Source organism: Rhinolophus sinicus, linkage group LG01 (assembly GCF_036562045.2).
Source record: "Rhinolophus sinicus isolate RSC01 linkage group LG01, ASM3656204v1, whole genome shotgun sequence".
Classification (NCBI taxonomy): domain Eukaryota; kingdom Metazoa; phylum Chordata; class Mammalia; order Chiroptera; family Rhinolophidae; genus Rhinolophus; species Rhinolophus sinicus.
Window position 1 is genome coordinate 172,671,040 of NC_133751.1, and position 27,456 is coordinate 172,698,495.

Below are 27,456 nucleotides of genomic sequence, written 5' to 3' on the forward strand. Positions count from 1 at the left end.
TATCCTGTTTTAGCTCGTTTGTTCCCCTTCCTCATCCCGTGTTTCAGTCATCCCAAACTATTTGCCATTCCCTAAAAATGTCTGTTCTTCAAAGCCTCTTTGCTGTTCCCCATGTTTATAATGCTCTTTTCTCTTCTCTACCAGGTAAACCCAATGCAAGCACCAACTTCTCTGTAACACCTGACTTGTCTTATTGCCAGTATAGTTGCTCCATCAGCTTGAATCTCTGCTCTATTACATAAACATCTCTGAGCTATACTTTCCTCATGTCTAGAAAGGATTGATTATGCCTCCTCTGCAGGAAGGTTGTGAGCAGATAAGACAGCATGTTGTATAGGTATTTAATGCACAACACAAAGTGAATGAAAAATCTATTTTTTCTATTTTCTATTATTTTATTTCTACTTCAGCACTCTTTATGCCTTGTATTCTATTTGCTGTAAAAAAAAAGTTATTTGAGTAAGCATCACTTAGTATAAGGGTTCTGATTCAAGTAACTTGGCTCTCTGAATTTAAAGTTAGAAAGAGGCTTGTTGTAGTTTGCCTCTGAAGTCCCTTATTTCTCAAAAGTCAAAACAAAGATTACCAGTATCAGGGAGAGACTGATCAAACTTCATAAGAAGCTCAGTAATTACAACTCTGAACCCAACTAACTAATCACAATCTCTCTAAGGCACCCCGTCTTCCACATGAGTAGGTTTCATGGGTCTCAGGTTGTTTTGCTGAACCTGCCACTTGGAAATCCTGGATATCACCAGCCTAAGAACCAGGACACTTTATTTCAAGGATGTCACAGTTAAACTCTTATCATCTGATAGCGTCTGAAAAAAAAAAAAAAAAAAAAATACTAACAAAAAACTGGCACCTTTCTAGGCTTAGAATTTACCATTTTGATGAGCTCAGGCAATGATGTTGACTATAACAAGAGGATATTGAAGAGACACTCCACGAATTTGCTAATCGTTTTCAGGATTTTAACATAGTTCTGCAAATTCTGGGGAAAGTCATCAGACTCACAGATGGAGAAGTTTAGTCTGTGGCTTTATGTGCCACCACAGTGGAGAGTAATGGATGAGATTCTTGTCGGGAACAGACATTGAGATCATCTACCCAAGATCTACAATTTACAGATAAGAAAATTAAGGCTCAGGGAGATTGTGGTCAAATGCAGGACCCAACACAGTTCTCCCTGGGGATTAATACACAACAGTGACTGGAATCCAGGTTGCATTAGGTCCCAATTCTAAGCTTTTGTGACCTGCCTGGAAATACCTATACTTCAAAGATATGGTAACCCATTTCACAGGTGTTAGCAGAAGATAATGGAAATAGGTAAAAGGGGGAAAAAAGGCAAGGAGGCAGAGAAAGAGCTATACTAGTTTTAAAATTACATTAAATGTAAAATAAAACTGTTAAAATGATTTGAGACCAGTGAAAAATTTTAATGACCATCAGATAGCTTTAAGAATTATTACTTTTATAATAATAATACTAATAAATCAACTGATACCATCAGTTTGTTTAAGTTTCTGATGCTAAGTTATATTTTTGCATAAAAATTTCTATTTAATTTTTAATTTTGCCAGGACGCAATATTGCTTGGCATTTGGGAATTGAAAGTTTTATGGGAACAACTTTTCTTTATCCTTTTAATTTTTAAAACATTTGTTTCATTTGTAAGGTGTGTTTTTAACCTCTTGTAACCATTTCTTAAGATAGAAATAGTGTGGCTTTTATAATGAAAGTCACCAGAAACCAGAATTCATTTACCAGCAATTAGTTTGAAGTGGACCTTGCAGTAGACACAGGCATCCCAAACATTGCATTTTCCATTAAGCATGAGGGGACATTGAGCACAGTAATTTCTTGGTGAGAATGCTGGCCTATAGTAGGATTGCACTGTCTCTTACATATACCCTGTTTCCCCGAAAATGAGACCTAGCTGGATAATCAGCTCTCATGTGTCTTTTGGAGCAAAATTAATATAAGACCCTGTCTTATATTATAGTAAAATAAGACCTGGTCTTACACTAATTTTTGCTCCAAAAGACGCATGAGAACTGATTGTCCGGCTAGGTCTTATTTTCGGGGAAACACAGTACGACAATTTCAAAACCATCTTACCCCCAATGCTCTAAAAACACAATACAAAAGGGGAATGACCAATAACAGACACTGGTAGATCAGGATAATATGACAAATTAAATGAACTGACAGGCAGGTGATGAATAATTTTAACGTGACCCTAAAAATAGCGAAGGGATGTTTGTACATTGACACTTCTCTAAAGGCAGATGGATATGCATGACCTGAGTTTTTAGACAGGTGTCAGGAATATTGATGGTTGGTATGGGACTGATCGTTTTCTTGGCACTATTGAAGTAGACAGTTTGCATGATTAATGATGCCTCTTAGTCTTTTTTCGTTGTTGTTGTTCCTAGGGGCAGAAAGGGATAGGAACCTTTGTCACCTCAAGGAATGTAAGAATTCTGCCTGAAGGGTAAGGCAGGAAAGCTTTATTCACCTGAAAGCACCATTTTCTCTTTGGGGGTGAAGAAGCAGTAGAAAAATATGCAAGTGACCTTGACATATGAGATGACAGAGCCTGGCAGGAGGACTATAACAGGCTTCTGATTAACAGGACTCTACCCCAGGGCACAGGAGCCATGCACAGATCTGAAGTGTGCAGTGCAGTAAGCCTGGGCTCCCACAGAAGCGAAGCGAACTGTGGCTTTGGGATGGATCCTATCACACACAGTGTTTGGGTGAATATGCACAACTCAAAAGAAACAGTATAAGACCAAGGCAGGAAATAAGAGGTGAGATCATTTTTCTAATGTTTTTATTCATTTCATGTTTTCAGAGACAATTTTCTGATTCAAATCAATTCAACATTGTTTCTAAATGTTGAATTTAGTGAGAAAGGGATTTTCTTTTCCAAGAATAATACTGTTTTCTTAAGGTTTTAAAATGTCACGTAGAGCAGTGAATGAACTGCGTTATTTCAAGGTTCAAAATTAAATACAAAGTCTAATAATAGTTTGTAGATGCATTCTGCTAAACTCTGAGTAGCCCATCTTCTAAAAATATTATGGTAAGTAAAGATAAACATAAGCTATGAAGGTAAACTACAAAAGTTTCCTTTTTTTTCACTTTAAAGGAGCAAAGGGCAACCATGAAAACCATGTCCCAATGAAAAACAACTTTGTTCATTAAAAGAAAGCATTTTCTTGTGTATATTGAGTGTTATTAACTAGGTGATCATGAAAACAGGCATTCTATTTCTTCAAAGAAATTTAAATATAGAACCGAGGCTCATTTCTATGTGGGGAATGTTGAGAATTTAATCTTCATGAACACAAGTGACTAGATTATTTATTTCGTTATTTTCTGTTAACCCAGAGAGAAAACAAGAGTTACAATTTAAAATCCCTTCTTTGCTGGAAGCAAGAATATTTATGTTTGCATTTATTGATGAAATTCTGAATGGGTCAAACTCATCACCAAAATGTGGGAATGTGGAGCATGTCTTATCTGGAATAAGCTCTTAATATTTTTAACTCATAATTTTCATTGGTATGCTGCTACATTCTGTACTAGAGTTTTCTTAACACGGCTAAGTAATACTACCTTAGACTAATACAATTTTTACTCAAATACCAAAACATTTTATATATCTTGAGTACAATAAACTCTTCCATTACTTAGGAAAATGTTGAGGGAAAAAGAATTCATTGTAGCAATATGAATGGTTGCCCCAAATAGCTCTTGTGCTCTTAAAAAATGGAGCTTGAATAAGACTTAGGCCAATCAGCAGGGAAAAGAACTACTGGGGCCATGAATTCGAAGCTTTATGCCTAATCAGGGGAAGAGTGAATCCAACAATCTTGTCATCTATTTTTTTTGTATGCTCCAAGTAATATACCCATACATAGAAACAGGAAAATGAAAATCAAGAAGCTGAAAATCTTTAGCTTGAATTTTGTTAAAATTAGATCAAGTTATGCTATCTAAATTAATAATTATTTCAATCTGGAAAATATTCAAAACTTTGATGACAACATGGAAAACATGTTAGAATATGAAGCATCTAAATTTAGGCCAATTCTAAATTTAGAACAATAATAATTCCTTATAATTGAGTAGTGACTCACATCTCACAAAGAGCTTCCATTTCCAAAACGTGAAAAAGACAGAAAAGATATAATACTCATTTTAAAGATTCTCAGAGAGGTTAGGAAACTTTTCAAGATTATGTAGCATTTGTAAGTTGAGCTGCTAGGTTTAGAATTTAGGTCTTTTGATAACCTGTTCAGTGTTTTCCATAAAAGCAAAACAATTCAGTAGGGAATTAACAAACCATATACAGAATAACATTTAATAAATGGATTATAGATACTCGTATATTATTTCATTTGTGTGTACCGAAAATATTTACTTCAAAGACTAACTTTTGGCATAAAGCTAATGTAGATGAAAAAAAATTGTCTCACCTTTCAGAGATAGTCTGTTTCCAAAAAGGACATCATAAGTCTCTCAAAAATTAACACAGATCTCTCAGACGGTTTATTTACCAATGCCACCTACTTTGATATTGTTTTTGTGCCAGTAGAAAGGCAACTGATCTACATACTGTATGAACAGATAGTGGTATAATCCAAGACAGAAAATAGCATTGCTGTGAAACTTATTCATTTGTTTCAATACTAAAGTAATTATTGTAGCCAAGACGGGCTCATTTATCATTTCCTGTTGTCTTTGCTATTTTTTCAAGTTGTCTTTTTAAACAAATATCCTCATTGTCCTTGTTACAAAACCAATAACTTTATTTCACTAGGTATGACAGCAAACCGATTGCAGCAAGGTTTATTCCCTGTTCCAAGGAGGATCTGTGCCTGGGTGCCACTAAACAGTATGGCACATTGGTGTCCTTCCTTAAGGAATGTGGCACAGTCTAGTGAGCACTAAGCTGCCATTTAACACATCTTTGGGTTCCCCTTCTGTTTGAACTAGGACGTTTTCCGTAAATACTTGAGTTCAAATTCTGTATGAAGCATTTTTTTTTTCATGACCAACACAATTTCAGTCTTAAGAATTACTGTTGGACACTTTAATAGGATTTAGCCAGTTCATTTAAAATATATTCCTATGAATCCGATATACAAAGATTTATACTGTGGAAGTGCCACATAATAAAAAGAACCTTTGAAATGGTTGCTGTTGCCCTCCTCAAAGAACATCATTAAAAATCTTTCAAACAGGCAGTGTTTAGTTCAGCAATTTAGTCAAAATGTGGAAGGAGTAACTAATATGAACAAAAAGATGACACAGCTTTGAACAGAAACAAAGCAGGGTCCCAAGTTATTAGAATACTTGTTAGGAAGGCTGAATAGGAGATACAATTATGCCTACGAGAATTTTCTCAATAACTTATGACAACTAAGAGTGTATCTTCCTTTTTAGTTATAAGAATTTTTATCACTTTGATAAGCTTTTTCAGAAACAGATATTCCTTCTTATTTGTGAAAACTTAAAGGACATTTCTATTCATGGGACAACCATTATTTTAAAAAGAAGAGAGGAAGGAAGGGAGGTAGGGAGGGAGGGAAAGATATTGAAGCAGTGAGATGAAAACAAACAAACAAACAAACAAAAAACTTGGCCTAAGCCAATGGTTTTCCATCTGAGACTGTATCTCCTTTGAGGGTATAATAGAATTGAGAAATGGTTAGGGAGCCCAGCTCTGGACTTCATAATTTCTAGAACACTCATAATATACATACAGAATTTCCTAATTTCTAACACCACAAAATAGGATATCCAAATCCTGGCATTACTGGCATTTCAACTGGATAATTCTTTGTTGTGAGGACCTCTCAATGTGCATTGTAGGATGTTTAGTGGCATCCGGGCCTTCATGCACTAGATGAAAGTAGCAACCCCTGTCTCCCCGACAATCAAAAATGTCTCCAGACTTTGCCAAATATTGCCCCCGTTGAGAATCGCTGCTGTAGTTAATGGTCTACCACGTTCCTTCAAGTTCATGATTTATGAGCTAAAGTTATATTCTTGGTTATAGAATCCTACATCCAGAAAGACATCATTATAATCTAATCTTTTTTTCAAATTTTACTGATCAGGAAACATAGGTTCTTTGAGACTAAACACCTATTTAAATTCCAATGAATTAGCTTAGAATAGAGACGGGACTAAGTCAAAAGTTTCTACATTCCTCTTCCAGGCTGTTTCTCCTACAAAATGCTATTTATAAGACATTGCCTCTGAAATTCAAATGAAATTAAGAAATAAGTATGACTACCCGTATGATTGGAGAATAGTCTTGCAGAGAACTCAAAACAAAGATGACACATATAATTTCAAGTTGATTTTAGAAGGAACTAAGTGATCTTATTCCAGTGGTATTGTTTTTCTGATATTATGATGATGATGTTGATAAATATGATTATAATGAAGATAACAATGATTTTCTGAGGATAATGTTAGGATTAGCTGTGTTTTCTAAGCACATACCAATTCACGACTAAGGTAAACAGTTGAGAACCATGCTAAATGCAGAAAGCAGGTGGCTTGAATGTTAGAATACAGTCCTGATAATCTACTTAGATAAACGACAGTTAATGGTTACCTATCATTGTTGACAGGGTATTATACTCGTATATGTTCTACACAGAAGACAATGTACACACTTTATTAAAACTACCTTATGATGATTTCCTCTGGATTGCTTATTTCTCTTCCTCATGGTTCCATAGTGACATTTCATTGAAAATCAGAAACAAAGGCATATATTCCAGCCATGGGGGAGAGTGAGAGACTAGGGGTTTGGGGGTAGGAGTGGGATTTGCTCAGAGATTATTGCAAGCAACCGGGAACCTTCAGCTTCCCTGGGGCTCTTTAAGTAACAGAAAAATAAATAGGAAAAAAACCTCTGGTGCAAGATTTATGGAATAATTGTGACAGTACATGAACAGTCAATCTGCAGAAGTGAATTTGGATGTGGACTGCCTGACAAAACACTAATTGCTTGTTGGTTTAAACTCTGTAGACTAATAACATCATCTTTCTGGAATGCTTAATTTCTGAAGGACAAATGGAGCTTGTTTGGGTGCTTCATTTTCTGAATGATATTTTAAAAATTTATTTAACCTTTTTTTAGTTAAGCAGACATTTATCTCCAGTATTAAATGAATTCTTTAAATAAAATATTCTTGGGGGAGAACTTTCCGATATATGATATAAACAGCTTTAAATCTTAGAAAATGTTTGAGAAGATTAAAAGCAGTGAATTTGTTTTATTGGCCATAATTTAATAGAAATATTATTCAACACTATCAAACATTGATAGTGCATTCACAACTCTGCAGAACCTTCCATCTCATTCTGTACGGAATGAGACACTATGAAATGAAAGATTAACAATGTCACCATAAAGGATATTCACTAGCATAAATACTAAGAATTACCTTAGTACATACCAAAAATATTAAACTTGCTTTCCAAGATTTGTTCATTTTTCTCGGTTATTGGTCAAACTCTTATTGGATTATATGTCAAAGAATGAACTTCAAAGTGAACTTTGTGTAAAAATTTTTGCAGTTTTCTTCCAATATAGTTAATACTAGTACAGTTAATATTAGTATTCTGTACTACCCATCCAATATAGTTAATATTAGTGCTCTGTACTAATAATGTCATTTCTTGAGGGCTATTGAATGAGACCCCAGAGGAACTCAAAAATAAGGACAACAGGATTGCCCTGTGCTTTTCCAGAGGCCTAGAGTGCCTGAGAGTCATAATAATATGGCATCTGGGACAGCAGGCCTCAACTTTACCTTGATTAAATTTACTATATCTAGGAAAACAGGTAGATTGGACAAGAACTACCCAGGAAGGGAAATTAAACAAAGGAGAGTCACACAGGCCAATCTTGTTAGTGGAGGCTCTGACTATGGGAGAGGAGGTCCTGGCCAAAGGCACTTGTTATCTATACTCAACTGAGAGCAGGAGTGTCCCTATTTGGGGGACATTTGCATCATGCTATCTTAGCTTGATGCTTTAAACAACTAACGGAAATATGCCATATTCAGGCTCACTAAGTGAACTCAGTGTAACTTAGCTTCTCAGAGAATTCAACTCTAAGAAGAGAATGCACTGGTCAGAGGATCCAAGTCCTCTAGGTAACTCTTCCTCATTGCAAACCAATACACAGACATTAAATTTGGTTAATTTGAGTTCACTGCTGAGTAACAGATTACTCTTGGTGTGTTGAGAATGTATGTTTCTGAGCCTACAAATCCAAGAACTTTTATCATAAATTTTGTCAATATTTATTTCTCACCCTGTCCTGTCCCAGTTGTTCATCTCCACCGAATTATCATAACCACAATATTGGTTCTCTGCCCTTTATTAACGCATTTCTCTGTTCCCAATTTTCAACCACACCCCAGAGCTTACCTGGAACTGTGCTGTATAAGCAGTACATTCCCCTCTATTCTCAGATGCTTCACTGAAATTCTCATCTCTCTTCTTGCATACTGAAGCACTAACTTCCCCTGAGAACACCAATCTCTTCAGCTGTGTTCTCCACCCTCCTCCCCTGCATCTCAGGACTCAGAAATGGGGTTGGATGCTGTCCTCCTTGGTCTTCATTGCTATTTTTATGTCACTGGACCACCACTTCCCTCGAGCCTTTGAACTGATTCCCATACATTGGTAGGCCTGGACTTTGGCTCCTAAGTTAGGTTTCTCCTGATGACATTTGAGTTCAAACTCAAGTCTGAGCATTTTTCATGTGTTCATGAGCAAACAGAAACTAAAGAGAATAAGCTATGGCCCATGAAACAGGTAACAGTGTTTAGAAATGCAATTTTTCTGACAGATTTTTAGTTTCACAGATATTTAAAAATATTTTTAGTTGATTACATTTGTACAAAGCTTCAAATAATCAAGATGTGAAAACTGAATTTTTAATGTTCATGACTATGTAGGTTCATATGTTTGGGGCATGTCAGACTAATTAACAGAAGCAGCAAATCAAAATGCTCTGGATATTCTAGTTTTTTAAAACAGGTTGGATTCTATTTATTAGTTTTATGGAAAACAGTGTGTCTTGAAATTATACAGAGCACTTGGACATATCCTACTCTTCTCTGAGTTTCACACATTCTATCCATACTTACACTACTTTTCCTAGGACTGGAAATAACATGCTTTAGGTAAAAAAGGTAAATGAAGGTAGAAAATTACGTGACTTTCACTAGTGGTATATATGTATATGTTTGAGCTCAAACACCTTTTCCTCTGCCTCCTATGCTTAGTTGACTTCTGTCTCCTTGATGATCAGTTTTTGTTGAAAACATTTGTTCTGATTTGTAGCTCTTTAAGGTGTGTGTGAGTGATGATTGATGATGTGGAAACATTAAGTTTTCTGAGTGAAAAAATTTTTTACATAAACTGAAATAAATTCTTATATATACCACATTCCTGTTACTTTTGTTTGACACCTCCCTGTCAGTATGGTCAATCTTTACATAAGTTTCTCTTAAGTAATGAATGTATAGTCCCCTCAAGCATATACCCTGGGGTGTAAATGACTAATTTTAAAGGTCAAATAGAAAAGAAATATAACTAATATCAAGCAGTTCTGTCAAATATTATGCCCTCTCATTAAAATTCTATTTGAATCTCATGGTGTAATAATCTGTCAATCATATTATTTTAAAGTGAACAGAATATACAATATATAAAATTACATTGACTGGAAGAAAACTGAAAATTGGCCATGTGAACATTCAGACATAAATGTGCTAAAGACTTATAAATGGTAGGTGCTCAATAAATATTTCTTTAAAAATGATTTAAGTCAATTAAAGTCTCTTGCAATAAGGTATTATACAGCTTATGTAGGAAAAAAAATAAACCTCTTATAATTGTATGAGTTAATAAATGACAATATAGGTATAAAAACTCTGAAACATATCATATGAACAGACTATATCCCATGCAATCTGTTATGTTTCCCATAAAAAATAAATTTCCCATTGTCAGACTAAAAGGAAAGTAATAACAATAGATAGCTTACTAGTTGCTTGCCAATGCCTTACTTAATGTCTTTGAATTCAAACTTCAACCCTATGAAAGTGGGCTTATCTTCATTGAACAGATGAAGAAACTGAGGCTCAGAAAGGTCAACTAATTAGCTCAAAGTTAAACAATCAGTAAAAGCATGGCCAATGTTTAAACTCAGCCCTGTCTGATTTTTAGTGGGTTTAACCACTGGCTGCCACAGCTTTATGGAAGAGAAAGGTAGATAAGTAACATCTCAAGGTGAACAATTTGTTTCAGAAAGGAGCAATTTCAATAGGAAGAAGTGCACATAAATGATGCAGGATGCATTTATGAACTGGGGCATAAAACACAAAGTTTTCCAGAGTGTCTACCAGGCCCAAGGCAACTCTTTAGTAGAAAACCTTCATCTGTATTGCAAATACTATTTCTGTGTTTATCTATAACCACAAACATAACATAATAGTACAGATGACTAGCTACATGATTTTATGGGGAAAACAATGAAAGCACAGAAGTTCAAGAGAGCAGGAAAAATTGTGAGTTAGAGTTCATAGAAAGCTTTATGAATTTTGCAACACTCTAATGTAATCCCAGAGGGGAAAATACTTGAATTGAGACACTTTCCCTCAGAAATCTTGAGAAAATCTTGACATCTTAATTCATTGCCTGAGCTTAAATATTCTAGGCTAGTCTGGTGGCACTGTAATAGCCCGGGCAAACATTTTTATTTATTTCACTGTTGATGCCAATATTTGTGCTACAAGCTGCTGCCTGCATTTGCTGCTATTTATTTATTTCCTACAGATCAAATTATTGGCCTAGACATAACATGTTTTCTGGTGAAGTGCTCCTTGGGCTCGTGAGCAAATGGAAAAAGCCTCCATTTTCAATGCATATTTTTGTCACATGACTGAATTAATTCATGTTATAAATACGGTATATAATCACTTGATATTCATGTCTATGTATGTATAGTGGAAGAACAATCAAGGCAAATAGTAGATAAATCAAGCAAGTGCCTCATATTCGTGGGTGGTTGGTCAATATGTCAAAATACTGCGTCCAGTTCCGGGTCAACCACTTAGCTTCTTTTAGCCTCAATTTTATTTCCTCTAGTATTAGTATTCATAACCCTGTTTTATTGGATTGACATTAGAGCAAATCAGGGAATGTGAATGGATCTTTGTAAAACTGCAAAGTATCACACACACACATTTTTCTAGTAATGTAGGATTACTTGGTAGTAAACACTGCTCTCTTTGGCTTCTCTTGTTTATGTGGGGAACTAGGAAACAGAACAGGAGAGTATTAAAACCAAATAATATAGCCGTTATAAGATGCTTGTAAGTTATAGACATAAGTTCAAAGAGAAGAGTAACTCTTTGCAGCATCTCATCATGGTGAAACATTTTTGAGTCTGGAACTCCCAAGGTGTAGAGAATCCCAAAGTATCTAAGAATGTTAGGTAGTGACACTTTTCCTCTGATCCCTCACTGTTCACACTTTGCTGGAATCTGGAAATAGCAATGATGGCTTATACCTTAGCTCTATCATATAGCTTTTTTGCTTAATCTCCCTGAACCTCCACTTCTCACCTGTCAAATGCATGTGTCGCCCTCAAATTTCTGTTGTCAAGACTGAAGGAGACTATACATGTGAAAAGCCTTTGGGAATTGCAGTGGTTTCTACAGAGAACAAGTTATTATGACAATTCACTTAAACTAGATACCCTTTCAAGATGTCAGTTTCCTCTTGGTGTAGAAAAATGGGTTGATGGAATAATAATAGGATGGATATAATTTGGTTTAAATGTGTATTTCTGATATCTTCCATATTTCAGGCCTGAGATTAATATCTAAATTATTGCTTAAAGATAAGATGTTTCTAAAGAGAACATAAAAATTAATCCTCCCTAAATGTTACAGAAATGATGAACAGCCACAGTGTACTGTGCAATAGGTAGACATATGGCCTCCCTGCATGCCTGTACCTAGATTCAGAGGCGGGGAGACCCTGGCTTTCTCCCAAGGAGGGACATGACTCAGGGCTTACTTTACTCATTAACAGCTAACAAAAACGGGAAATTTCTTTTCCCCAAATACATACTATAACCTAACATATTTTTAAATCTTTACGCAGGCTTTCTGACTGTTCTGTTACCCAGTTCCTGTTGAACCTGTAGATACGTGAGGAAGATAAACTCTCCCTCACAGCCATTTCCCTCAGTATTCTGTGTCATTTTTTTCCAGTTTGGAAATACATGTAAATGCAACTCATTACTTTAATCTGCCATATAAACAGTATCATTGAGTTATACATATTTTAATGCTATGTTCTAAAATGTTATCAAAAATTGATTTAATAAATTCCCAGCCATATGATGAGCTTCTTAGCATATTTTATAAAAATCACTGTTGAAGATATTCCTCTATGTTTTCTGGCAATGATATAAAAAGATTTACACTAAATATTTATTTTAGAATTTAGCACTAGAGAAACTTTGTCTTTGGCCTCTGAACTGATTATTTTTATCAGACAATGGAAATCTAAGTTCCATTTTAGCAGAGACCTAGGTTGATGTGTTTACTTTTGTAAAGCCCAGGGCAGTGGAATGCATATAGCAGGGACTCTGTAAATATTTTTGGAATAATTGATTCAACTCTAAGTTTTCTTTTTACATTGGTCACAAGGAAGGGTAGAAATACATGCAGTAACTGTAATAGTCTGTTTTTGATATATTTATTATCTTCAACAGTTCTATTTTTTATGTTTTCAGTTTCTCTTTAAATAATCTTATTAAATATATTTTAATTATAAGCCACTGAAAATCATTTTGAAAATCGGGACAGAATGTCAAAAAAATATTTTGTTTTCTATATGATAAAAGACAAAATAATTAACATCATGTTTTTTTTCTAACAACTTATGAAATTAAGTACATTTGCATTGGAAAAATATGTAGCCATGTTTCTGAAGCATGACCAGACTCTTAGAAAAACAACACAATCAGAAAGTACACATACCAGATGAAGAAAAACAAAATAGCTGAACTTCACTTTTTTTTTCATTACAACACATGGAATATATGTTTTTTCAAGAAGATGTGTTGCAAATGTTAAAAGATGTAAAACATCTGCCATTTTAAAACTTTCACAAGGGAAGTTTAATATTAACAATGAAAATCCCTAAAAGCCCTAGATTTGAGGTGTTATAAAATTGTGTTCTCTGAACCTTTCTGCAAGTGAAGAGAAAGACCTAAATCTAAGCCCAAATCTTGGAATGATGAAGGTGAGAATAACATTAAGTGGCCTGTTTAGCTTATCAGACAGGGATCCTGTCACTTTTCCTTGAAACAAAGAGATCCAAACGTCTTAATTTAGGACTAATGCCTCGATTCTCATTAAAGGAGCAGGGCAGAATAGAGACCGAAATCAGACACAACCAGAAAGTAATGCTGACTGGTATGAACCGGCAAATTCTTTGGTTTCCTGGTATGGGGAGCAATTGTGTGCTTGTGAGGACCATGGAATTCACAGCTCTGCTTAATTTCCTCACAGTCTACTCCACCACACGTAGTCTTGTTTTGTAAATCAACCTCTGTGGGTCCTTACTGGAGTCTCTTTCTTTCAAATAATATTAAAAATAAGAGAGCATATTGAAGATTTAGGCTTTCTTTAAAGTATAGTTCCATATTTGTGTTCTTATATTAATAACTTTAAAGAAGGCTCAAAGGAAAAAAATAGTGTGGGGGGGTGGGCATTGCTAAAGGTGTTTAACCTCTAGTGTTAATGACATAACGGAAAAATGAGAGTGTGTTAACAGGATTGGTACTTCCCTCTGGTGGGAGAGTCCATGAAGTTTGTCTCACAAAGGAAGTGACTATGACATTAAATTAGCTGAGAGCACACAGCAAATTTGTAGGACAGTGAGTCACACAGTTCCTGTTTTATCTCCTTGGGGAGTTTTGAGTATGTGAAACGGAAATTAAGGAGGACATGGCATACTGAGTCTCCAGGGGGTTCCTTTTGCTTTTTCCAAAGTTTGTGTTCTAAAATTTAGAAAAATAAAAATACTTTTTTTCAGGAAGCTTGGAAATATTGAGGAACATAACTATTATTTAAATTATGTCTAAAGAAGGGTATACATTGTATTTTAATAAGATCATCAATGAAAATAAAGACATCTAAATTAAATTCAAAGGGCATTATAAAGTACGCAAACAATGTTTAATTAGGAATTGGAAACTTCAATTGATATCTTAGTTCCTGTCTTAAATTTGAACTTCAACAAACATGCATTTTTAAAGTTTGCTTTTACCTTGAAAGTTTTTCTTTGGGATTAACTAGATAAATCTGATGTCAAATTAGAAGACCTTGAATAACACTGAATGTCTAAATAGTTTTCATTTGCATGTATTTAAAAACAAATTCTCTTTTCTTCCCATGTTCAATAATGTGGTAAGATAGAAAATACGTAATGTCAATTAAAAGCATTGACACTGAAGATCGGAGATTATCTGTTTGAAACTAAACTGAAATATGAAATTTTTTTTGAGTAAAAATTTAACCCTCCCCCCAAACTCTTTGAAAATGGACAGACTGATATGCAATATGGGTGATTTTGAGAGAGTGGTAAACTCCATTATGATATTTATTGGTACAATTTTATAAATGTACATATACTTGCATATTGACACAAATCAACTTGAAGGGTTATTTGTTTCAGGGACACAATTCTCAGGGAGAGATTTGATTTTCCTGTGAATCCAATGATGGAATGTTCAGTGGAGAAAATTTTCATAGACTATTAAATTTTTGAAGACTCTTTTCCAAATGAATTAATTTGCAAAGCAAATATAAAGTTATTTTAAGCACAGTACAAAAGATACTCCTTGAATGAAAAAGATCTTTACAAAATCTAGAAATATTTTAGGCTATAGTAAAATTAAATGAGCCAGATAGTGGCTTATAATACTGTCAAGATATAGTTATTGTTTATAATGAAAATATAGAATTTAAGTTTGATTTCATTTAAAATATAAAATATGTATTATTAGCTTCAGAACTTCATTTTCTAATATTTTTTATTACTTTTAATATTTTCCTGTGGATCCGCATATTCTAAAGTGCATTCTTGGGAACACTAGCACTGTAAAACTTGCCACAAAAAATGTATTATTCATCAAATAAGTTTGATAAAAGCTATGCATTATAAAGATGTATTCATAATTACTTTATGTGATATAATGACATAGTATTATTGTTAAAAAAGGGTTGATCTTTTAGGGATGCAGGTTAAAATATTTGTAAATGAAATAATGCAATTTCTGGCATTTATTTCTACATATTTTGAAGGTGGAAAAAGAGGATGAGGGTGGGAATAAGGCTAGGTTAACCATGGGCTGATGTTATTGAGTTTGAGTGATTAGTACATGTGAGTTCATTGTACTATCCAACCTACATTTGCAAGTGTTTTGTGTTAATTAGAAATTCTCATTACACTATTATTAACTATATTCCTTATGCTGTACTTTATATTCTTGTGACTGTTTTTATAAATGGCAATTTGTACATCTTAATTCCCTCCCCTTTTTCATCCCACCCCCCAGACCTCTCCCATGTAGGAACCCTCAAGTGTTCTCTGTATCTATGAGTTTGTTTCCATTTTGTTTGTGCATTTATTTTAGTACTAGATTTATTGGGGTGAACACTTTGTAAGTTATCTAAATGTCTAATCATTATGTTGTACACCTGCAACTAATATAATATTGTGTGTCAACTCTAATTGAAATATTTAAAAAAAATAAGAAAAAGCATAAAAAAAATAAAAATTGGGACTTAATTCTAAAAAAGAAAGAAAGAAATTCTTCATAACAAAAAGTAAAAAATAAATAAATAAAAGATGCACACCTCAAAAAATTTTATAGTGCACACAACAGCTGTGAGGAGTCCTAGGTAAAAAATTCATTTATTTATCTGGGCTCTTCCCAAATGTATTGACCATCAACTATTCTTTTCAAGTAACACCTATTAATATCTCTCCTGGACACTCTGGGAACAGCTATACATACCATAATAGAACTAATGTTTTTTCATGTATAATTGCCCATGATAATTCCAGGCTTCTAGCACATGGAATGTTTTATTTACATGTTGAGAAACATTAAGGTAAAACTGTAAAATGTAAAAGAGGAATGAATCCTGTTATGATTTCCAAATTCTCAGAGATTTGAAGTATCTATAAGTAAAACATCTAATTATTTTTCAATTTCATCAAGATTTTCTTTTTATAAAAATATACCATTAGAAATATTGTTAAAGGAAATGCAATTTCAAAAAGAATAAATAGTAGTACATATTATAAAGGATAAGCAACTTTTTTGATTGCATATTAGCCATAAATCTAGTTACAAATGCTACTTAGTAGCTAAATAGAAAACTATTAAAAAAACCTCATATGTTATCATCAACTTCAATGGTTTTGTTTATATATTTTTATCCTCAATTTTGTATAAAATTTAAGAATCTGTTTAAATACCATTTGCATACCCATAAATTATTTCAAATCCTATGAAAATAATATCACATAGAAATATTTCTCAAAATAATATTCTATAATTGCTAAATAAGACTTACATTTTTAAATAAAATGCTTTATAATTTTGTAGGTGTCAGAAGCTACATTTTAATTTCTAAGCAAATTAAAGAAATTTATTATTTTTAAAATAAATTATATATTCCTTTTTAACTTTCCATCTAAATAGAGACATCTTGTCTTACTATTTATAGCTGTCCCTTCTTTCCAGCTTTTTTAGAGACTAGCAAACATTTTTATTGTTGACTTTTATGAAAATTCAAACAAGAACATTTGCATTTATTACAACATACTGCCAAAAATTGCATTAATTTCCACTGATGCCCATTGATTTGATAAATGTTTTGTCATTTGTACCATTTACACTGTCAAAACAAGTTAATTATACCTTACTGACATTTTTGACAATTGCTTTAACTCTGGCAAAAGGAAATAAAAATTCTTATTGCCTTCAAAAAACTTCATTCCTGCCTACTGAAAGTCTGAACTGAGCAAGAGAGGATCAGCACATAACAGAAGTCTTGTGACGTTCAACTTCGGATCAATAGTAAACAATGAATCCTTAGGACTATTCTATAGAAGTGCTCATATTTTGTAGTAGAAAATATGACATACCTGCATAATCTGTTCTTGCATAATGCCCATCTTCAGATTTAGTAGTTGTAGTTGTGTTATCTGTGTTAAAAATTAACAATAAAGATTGATGAACTATTTCTTAATATCTAATGTCAAACATATTACCCCTCCAACAGTGTCTTCATTGTAATTAAGGAATTTTTACAATATAGTTCTAAGCAACCTCTATACAAAGACAGATTTACAATGTCAATTTCAGTTTGAATAATAGAATGATACCAGTTTTCAAAAGTTTAGGGCAAAGAGAATGTTTATAATTATAACTAAGATAAGTTAGATAAAGAAATAACAAGTCAAAAACCAAGAGAATATTTCTGCACAAGAAACAAAATAGAAAATTCTGGTACATCCTGCTTTTAAAAAATGTACTTAAAATATTTCTGACTCAATACATAAAATGGTATGATTTACTTTTAATTTCAAGGTTGTGTAATAAATCCTTAGATTCCTTGCTAAAATGATTTTGACCTTCTTTTTCCCTCTGCAAGGAGAATGTCTTCTATCTTCTGAATATTGGCTTCTGTGTTTATGGCATTGTGAAGATACAGTCCCATTATATAGAAAAAGATATGGCCTGTTGCCAATAGGCCCTCAAATTCCTTTAATCTACACAAATTCTACAGTAGACTCTACTATCCTTTATAAATCAAAACTGCCTTTTGGAAATGAAATAGCTGCCAAATAAGAAGTTATCTGCACTTTTCTCTTCTACACAAAGACTAAAAACATTATTTGAAATGAATTTTGATATGAACATTACCTTGACATCGGCCCAACGACATGACTTCAATTTTCTCCTGTTTCTGACATGATGCTTCTTTGATCTGACATGCATTATCATAAGATTTCCCATCAGAAGCACAGAGGGGATTGAAGTTGGTTTGAGAACAGTCAATGTTGCACACACACCTAAAGGAAGAGAGAAATAAAAATATGTCACATCAATAGTGTCGTTACATTATAAATAAAACACAAAGTGGAAGAATTGCTAGGTAGGCAAAGTACAAGTTGGCAAAACTGAATTGTTTTCTTCCAGGGAAGTTCCTTCAGTTTTCTACTTGAGATGAAAAGAAACACAGAATGGAAAATAATTCAAAAGACTGAGCAGTGGATAAAAAATAAAAAGAGAAAACTCAGAAAATAATCATCAGTTAATCTCTGCCATTGGAACTTTTAAAACACATACATAAACTTCCGTGCTGATGCCTGCAGAATTTGAATAGGCTGAAGTAGCCATGAAACTCTGCTTTACAATTTCCTTAAATGAAATCTTACAGTGTTAGTTCTTTTCTCAGGAAATTTGAATGGTGAAAGCTTGAGGAAAATGATTCAGAGGATATTTAACAGAAAGTAAATAAGGAGACTATTTGGAATGTAATCAGAAGTTAAATTTCTTCAGCATACATGCGGACGTGCATAAAATGTGCTAAACAGGAACCTTCAGTGGTCCTTAACATTTCGGGGTGCGGGGAGGTACCAAACCCTTTGAGAATAAAATGAAAGGTATGGATCTTAAATAAACAACTCTGTGTAAATAATTTCAGGGGTTTTGTGGGCCCCTAGTAGCCTCTTCAATGGCTCTTTCTCAGATATACTACTCTTTTTCTATTTCCAGTTTTAAATAATAAGTTGATTATTGCTCATGATTTTAATATGTTTCTTAATATAAATAAAAATTAGATGAATTAATGAGAGTTAGGTCACCTGAATTAGAAGAATTAGACATTTCAAAGGAAACTTTTAATGATTTTTTTCTATGCTCTTATGTTATAATTATCTGTACTTTACAATCTACTTTGTTACTCAGAATATTGTGCTGTTTTTGTGCGTGTGCAAATATGTTACTGCCTTAGAATATAAACTCATCTTTTCAATTTGTATTAATAGTATATTATTTTTCTATTATTTTTCTAAATAGATTGATTCTCAAAGTGGTGAACCACACATTTATTTCTATATATTTTCTTTAGAGCTGCACATGTACTATAATGATAGCAGTAATAACCAGCTTACTACAGGCTGTGTTCTTAACATGCATGACTTTATTTATTCTTCCCAACAGCAATAATAATACAGGCCAATAATATTACATAAGGTCAGAGAGCTAGTAAACCATTGAATGAAGAGCCCCATAGATGTGTTCAAGTGAAATACAATCCCTTTCCTCTTGCCATGGAATGTGTATTAGAATTTTCTGGCAAATTTTTAAATATACTGATTTGTAAGCAGGTTTTGGGGCCCCAGTAAATCTGGGGGCAAAGCCTAGAATTCTGTATTCTCAAGTAGTCAGCCTGGCACCAGTCTCTCTTCCTGGGAATCACTGCTTGATCCGTTTGTTGATTGAGTGAGAGAGGGTTTGTCTACACACCAGTGCTTCTCAGAGTGTAGTCCTTAGACCATCTGTGTCAGAATTAGCTAGACCTCTGTTAAAAAGGCTGGCAAAAAAAAAAAAATGTGCTAATGCACTTCTTTTTCTTTTTCTTTCTTTTTTTGGTAAGAGAACTGCTTTAGGATCTCTTGGTTATTTTTACTCTCACCTATTTATGAACAAATAGCTCAGATAGATGGTAACTATCTCTCAATACTTAAGTCATTGAGGAGTGGTATTTCTACTTTGGCTGTGATGTTGCCATGTTACAACAGCTACTAGGATCACGACATTGCTACCTTGGCTGATTCCAGGCATCTGAAAAAATCTGACATCAGGAGCTTCCTACAAATTCAAAGAGCTTCTGGTCCTTTTCACAGTGGATTTGGAGAAGTGACTGTAGATCAGGCTTTTCTCTTGAACCACTTGTAGTAAATAAAGAAGGGGGGGACTGACATTTACCTTCAAGGCAGTTTAGATTTTGACTGTTGTGTTAGACTCTAGGGAGTAGCTCCTTGAAACACACTGAAATAATTATCTGTTAGCAGCAGAAGAACAGAGAGAAAGATGTGTTCTTAAATCTATCAGTAAATTATGTAAGATATCAAGGGCTTTGCAGGTACCTCCAAATTAAATCCAAAGAAATTCAGAGATGTACACCATACATCATCCTGACCAAAAAAAAAAAAAAAAAAAAAAAAGACTGGAAGTTCAGAAGTCCTTCTGATAGCATACAAAATGGTGAAATAAAGAGTAGAAATGAAAAGAGAAAATGTGGATCAAATGAATTGGCTAGATTCAATTGGCTAAATTCAAGTGAAAAGTTCACTTAATTAAGCCATAGCGTTGAATTAAACAATTGTTCACGAATTCTTATAAGATCCTTGTTTTCCAGTTGGCTTTTTTGTTTGTTTGTTTAATATGATCTTAGTTTCACAGGTTTTCTGCTACCAATATCTTCCCTTTCCTTTTCTAGCATTGTTCTCTCAGGGCCTCCTTTGAAGGTCTGTTTCCCCTTTGGAAATCCCTGACTCTTGCTGCCTCTAATCAAACCTTTAGAGAGTGGCTATGAGAAAAGTATAGACACGTGGCATTTTTTATTTTCTTCATTTGAAAAGGAGGACCTCGATTCCTTAAGGTGAAAGTAAAGTAGTTTTGTTGGGATATAAGCTTCATGAAAGCATGGATTATATTTATCTTTTGCTCTGCTGTATACTGTCATTATATCTCTCTCTTTCCTCCTCCTTTAAGGCCTTGCATACATTAAATAAATGCAAGAGTACAACGAAAATTTTTGCTTATTTCCAGTTACCAACCATTGGAAACTGGAAATCTCTGGAGAATATTTTTCTTTGAATAAGTGGAAGAAACTTCAACAATTGGCTGAATGACTTGAAAACTAGGTAGCCCAGGGAAAGATGTAGGTTATGACTGGCTTACCAAGGACCTACCATTCCTATGTTTATGTTAGACCAATGAACTCTGATTATATGATCATGATTTACTCTATTTTTTTTTGTACCTCAGTGTATTAAGCTTAATTAGTTAAAAAACCAGGCAAGATTTCAGGGCCATGTTCTGAAACTCTAAGTTCATCTTGACCTCTATTGGTCATGGATAAATTATTTTTGTGTTCCCTGCCCTACCTAATACCTTGCACACACTAAGCTTTCAATAACTATATGGTCAATAGGAAAACAAATTAAGTGAATGAATGCAGTAATATGATTTTATATTCTTAAAGAAAGGATACAATTAACATAAATGATCATCCCTATACTGCCATAAAAACAGATATAGGGTAGCTAGGTAATTTTCTTGGCAAACATTAAGTGTCCTCATTGAGATCAAATGAATATTCAATTGAATTTCAAGACAATGATAATAATACTGCCCTACTTAATGGTAATACATGTCCCAGTGCTATATGCTTTATTTTATAACTCTTTTCATCCTTCTGTGTCTATGAGGTAGCAACTATTACTATCTTCATCTTACAGGTAAGAAAATTGAGGCTTGGGGAAGTCACACAAATTGTACAGAATAACCTAATTTCAAATATAGGCAGTCTGATTCCAGAGCCTATACAGTTCTACCTATTGTTCAGTACAATGAAAAACAAGACAGACCCAAATTCCTGCTATTAAATGAATACTTCGGATGAATGGGAATTAAAAAGCAGTGCTATTTCTACTGTTGGACTATTTATCATGATTTTATGAATTTAAGTCACATTGACTCTTAGTTTCTGTCTTCTCAGACAAGTGATCTAGGCTTTTTAGTGTCATAGTGATATATCAGTGAATATTCATTTTAAGACAATCTGAACTAATATCTGGTGTTAGAATAAGTAACTAATCTGACAATTTGAGGCACAGATTGTTCAGAATATTTTATCCTTAACAAAACTCTATATAAAGTTGGCTTCACGTAAAAACACACATTTAGACAGACACACACATACACAAAAATACACACTCCAATTGCTCTACTGAAATGATAAAATTGGAAAGTTTTAGCACTAAATCTTTCCAACTCTCTGCTTCAGAACTTTTTAAAGGGTCTGGTATTATTAGAAGTTCATATTCATTATGTGTTTGTAAGAGTGAATAAATCTGTGTCTGTGTGTGTTGAGAGTGGGTTCTGTGGTGGCGCTTACTGCATAGTTTATATGCCGATTTACAAGTTTATATTTTTACTTCTGCAACCTTCTCAAGGGCATTGTTATCTTTTTCATCTTTGATTTCGTGGTACCTAGGACAACACATTGTAGGATGTCTCCAGTAAATACTTATTGAATTAGTAACTGAGAGAATGGCAGGATGGGTTGGTAGGAGTTAAAGAAAACAGTCATTGTTCTAGACATTAACACACCGGACAGAGAACCAGTCACATGTTCATATAAACTTTTACCTCACAACTTTGTACTACTTGGCACATGGAATCTCTAAGGAAGGAGAAGGCCCTTGAAGAACTAAGGTTCACCTTCCTCCTTTTATTTGTGTCTACACAAAGGAAATAGAGCACTGCCCCTTACTGGTCTCAATGACACTGAGATCCAATTGTGAAAAGGAGATATTTTCACCAGCCAGGCTATTACATTTTGTGGTACTTGGGTGCAGTTTTAGGGAGTCAATATAATTTAAACATAGTAGTGACTTAGTTTATTGCCACTTTAAACCACTGGAAAATACAAGGCTCTGATAAAAAGGTTACAGAATTATCATAGTGTGATGGTGAAATTGCAAGTTACTCTGCACTTTAGCAACTTATGTAAATTAGCCCAGGGTTTTTCTTTCTACAGAAATAAGGGGCAGACATTTTTAAAACATAAACTATCCCTTCTTCACTGCCTTTGGCAAATAATTGCATTATTATTCATTCTGAGAGTAACTAGTTAATTACAGCATGTCACAAGTATTTCATGTGAGCCAAGGATTTGTTAGGCTGAGGACCACATGGATGTCTTTAAGGATTTTCTTTTTTTTTTCGTGTTTTCGTTTCTTCTTTTTTCAACCTATCTCAGTCTTTTGACATTTTGGCACTGCGATTACATAGATTTCTTTTCTTCTAGTCTACAAAGAAAAAGAAACAGCCTTACTTGAAAATAATAATTCCAGAGGTCCCTATGTGGAAACACTGCCTTCTAAAATCCTTCAAAGAAAATTAACAATGACTGAAAACCTTAACTCTCTGAATTATAAGAAAGAAGACAAATATCCAATAATTTTCAAAAACCGCTTGATGGAGTGCAAAACCTAAATTATAGGAAGTAAAGGTGATGTCTAAGACAACTCAGATACATTTATAATTATCTCATGCATATTTTTTTTTTTGGGGGGGGAGGATGGTTTGACATTCATTTAGTTCCCGGCCTCTTCAGATGGCTCTTCCAAGATGTCCTTCAATGAGTTAAGCCTTACCTCTGTATGTAGGACTGCCTCCTGTCTGCCAGAGAGTGAGGATGATAATGCTGCCAGGTAGCAAATTACTTATTCATGTGTCTGGTATGTAGCTACCCTCTAATTTCACTAGATTTTGTTTAATCTAATATGCCTGTCACTTATTCTTCTCCCAAGGTCCTTGACTGGGTGTCCATTTTGAATTTTGACTACACAACATTCATAATCAGTTTTAAAGCACCCACTTACACTGCAGTGAGGTTGGCTTTCTGGCTTGTTTTGGACCTTGACTAGTTTGATTCCCTGGGGCCTGTCTGTCTCTGGGGCTGTTATGCAGACCCCTTCTGGCTTGGCCAGTAAATGAGGTCAGAGCCGCCGTCTGCATTCTCCATCAGAACTATAATGGATGAACTGCATTATATTACTAATAACAGTAAAAAAAAAAAAAAAAAAGTGTGTACCTTTCATTCAAGACTCTTGTGATACTTAAAGCCCATTTACTCATTAAGTCTCATGTCACTCCTTTTGCTGGAACTTGATTATAAATATTTTAGTGTAAAGAAACTATCATTCAGGACTGTGAGTTGTGAGGGAAAAAATAAGATGTGAAAATTCACTGGAAACTAACACCCTCTATACAAAGTGTGAAAAAGCATTGACTAAGAGGTAAGACTAGTATGTCTACTATATTGTTATTCAGGTGACATTATGTGACCTTGGGCCAATACTTTTTCTTTTAGAAGGACCGTCCTTTTATTTCTTAAACCTAGGTGGAAGGAACAATGCCCTCCTCCAGACATGTAACCCAGGACTGCAGTGAAGTTTTCCAAGGGGGCTAAGCTTATCTTGTATATGGAAAAAGCTTAGTTGCCATTAATATCTATCTCTTTGTAAGGAGGTAAAGCATAGAAATTGGCCTATTAGATGAAAAATTCTTGGGACTATTGGAAAAAAGCTTAGGACGATAAATAGCCAGTCACCAGGTATCTGAAAGAAGGGAAGCTGAGCTGAGTGGTGCTAGAACTTTTAACAACAGAATCACATATGAAACAGGGGGAACAATTCCTGGGAAAGAAACTGATGGCCATGTATTGAAATGATGTCTAATATAGTAAAAAGGTCAATGGGGAATATGATTAGAGCTTGGAATTTGGTATCAGCCCTGTGTTTAATTGAGGTTTGATCATTTATTAGCTGTGTGGCATTGGAATAGTTACGTAAGTTCCCTGAGTCTGTGAAAATGGGGATCCTAATTTAGGATTGTAGGTATTAAATGAAATAATGCACACAAAATGCTTAACAAAATTTCTGAGAAGTTGTAATTACCCAGTAAATATTGTTCATTAGTAACTTTTGGCCGAGTAGTTTCCAATCCCGGATGCAGATCAAACTCTCTGGAATATTGCAACCGAGAACCCCAACCTAGAAATTCTCACTGAGGAGCTCTGCTGTAAGGCCAGTGTAACTGTGGTTATCAAAATGCTGCAGGTGATTCTGATGGGCAGTTATGTGAGTTGTAATTATAGTAAATACTCGTTCTGATCCTCTAAGATTATAAGATATTCCAAATTTAGTGTATGATTCACCATGAAATTCTGATGCAATATGTCTGGGGTGGGACTCAGAAATCAGCATTTTAAGCAAGTTCAATAGTTCTTTCTGAGGCAGGTAGCTTGCATAGTCTACTGAGAAATCTCAGCTACTCTGGCTCCAGCCACACACCCTTTTTCTCTCCCCTTCATTCCATTATAAGGAGTTTAATAGTGTTTAATATACATGCTTCAGTTACATGCACAAAAAGGCTTTCCTTCACTTGCCACAAGTGATATGTGTGTGGTAACAGGGACAGATGATTAAATGCACTGATCCAAAAACATGAATGCTGGAGCAGTCAACACGATTGATTCACCAAGTAAAACCAAGATAGAGTGGTGAGAAAGAAGACCAGACTATGGAGGGCTCCCCCAGTGCCAGGCACTTAGCCCAACTTCCATATGACTCCCAGGTTTCATGCTCACAAGATAGAGAGAAAAAGGTGGAGACCCAACTATCTTAAAAGATGGGTAGGATTTAACAGAATGGTGGTGAATGACTTGGGGGAAATGTGTAGAGGCAGACACTGCATTGGATGCTAGGGGGACCGCGAATAGATCAGTCTGACTGGAATCAGCTCTTCGCAATGAAAGAGGTGGAATATAACACTCGATACAGATTGTAAAGGGCCTCCATTCCAGTCCAAGGAGTGGCCTTTATCTTCTATGCAGTGGGGAGCCCTGAAAGCTTTTTGAGCATGGGGTGATGAGAAGGTCAACATGATGAAAGGGGTGCTTTAGGAAGATTACGCCTGTAGTGGAGTGCAGGCAGAGGGACCAGTCACCAGGCTATCACCATCAGCAAGAGGGACGAGGGACGAGCATGAAAAGCCCAGGAGTGAGGCATTCACACTAAAGGAAGAAAAGGAAGGCTCAATAGGCCTTAGTGACCTGATACTTAAAACATATTACAGCGAAGCACTAAGGCAAACATGTCACCAGCATGCACTTCCTGCTCTACCCTTTCCTGCTTTGTTCCTGACCTGCGTTTTGTTCCAAATTGGAAAATCACGAGAGGAGCAGGCAGGCTCAAGGAGGCAGCTGTGTGGGATGCAGGAAGGCCTGCTTTCCTCTCCTGGACAGGAGAGTTTTCTTTCTTTGCTACTCGGACAGGGGTAAACAGTGTTCTATCACAATGATGATATCATGTAAGCACCCTGAACTGCAGTTTAGAGAGAATTAGTCCTTGTATTAATGCATACCCTGCCTGATTCCCGGGCTGACTGAAGATGACTGTAGCGGCAGATATTTATTAATTCTCACTGCCTTTGAGAACAAATAAGGATCCCTCCAAGGCAGCCCCTCTTCAGCCTATGTGCTATGGTGGAAGCAGGATTTAAGTCATGATCCATTTCCATGTATCACAGATGCATTTTTCTCAGAATTATTCTTTTCCTTTTTGAAGCAGCTGCGTTTACATCTTAAAATAATCAAAGTAAACAATTCTTCCTCATATACATTTTTAAAAAGTATCTTGAAGCAAAAATCCCTCATTAGCATGTGTATGCTCTTGCTCATTAAGCTGGAAAACATTTTCAATAACCAAGGGTGACTCTGATTACTAAGAAGTGTGGTCGCTTTGACTAGATGGGTCTTAATACACAACAAAGTCAGAGAGCATGAAAACCCCAGAATAAATAGTTGGGAGGAAAAACAATACAATGAAATTGGGGGGGAGATTGCATTTGAATAACGTGATAGACGCAATTTCCACTCACTCCTTCTGTCACAATCATGTTGAGTGTTTCAGTACTTTTCTCTGGGCCCAGCTGCAGGAATCCCACACCCACTTCAGCCAGTGGGGTGCTTTCGTGTTCATATTTTACAAACTGGCCTTCTGGTATGCTTTCATTGGACAAAGGACTTTTCAGGAGTAAATAGGCCAGTTTGAATGAACATCATTCCAGTCTAGATTTGCTACAAAGCTGCAATTTAACATCATATCCTGGGATTTTATTCACGAGATAAATAAGAAACAGTAGATGAAAAATAGCTCTGCATTGTGGTAACATTGCTAGTTTGGAAATATCATCCATTATATTGTTCAGGTGGTTTTCATTTGCTTGTTTAATTTTTACTTATTTTTCTATAAGGACATTCATGATAATTCTTTTCAGAGAAAAAAGTAGTCTCACTTGATGATCTGGCGTATCTCCGTTTATGACATAATGTCAGCTTAAGACTTAATGTTTTCCTTTATTCCTTGGCTCTCAGGGAGCTTGATAAGCAGTAAGTAAATAAGTAAGTGTGTGTGTGTGTGTGTGTGTGTGTGTGT

At 34.8% G+C, this 27,456-nt stretch overlaps 1 protein-coding gene across 1 annotated transcript in view; it reads right to left on the reverse strand.

Annotated features, from left to right (window-relative positions):
* The window catches only part of TMEFF2 (transmembrane protein with EGF like and two follistatin like domains 2), a 230,036-nt gene that overhangs the window by 29,565 nt on the left and 173,015 nt on the right, over positions 1–27,456 (reverse strand). The window contains exons 6-7 of the mRNA XM_019740775.2: positions 18,080–18,228; positions 17,299–17,358 (exon numbers count right to left, since the gene is read on the reverse strand). Of these exons, the coding sequence (XP_019596334.1) occupies positions 17,299–17,358; positions 18,080–18,228 (209 nt within the window). The remainder of the gene's footprint in view (positions 1–17,298; positions 17,359–18,079; positions 18,229–27,456) is intronic.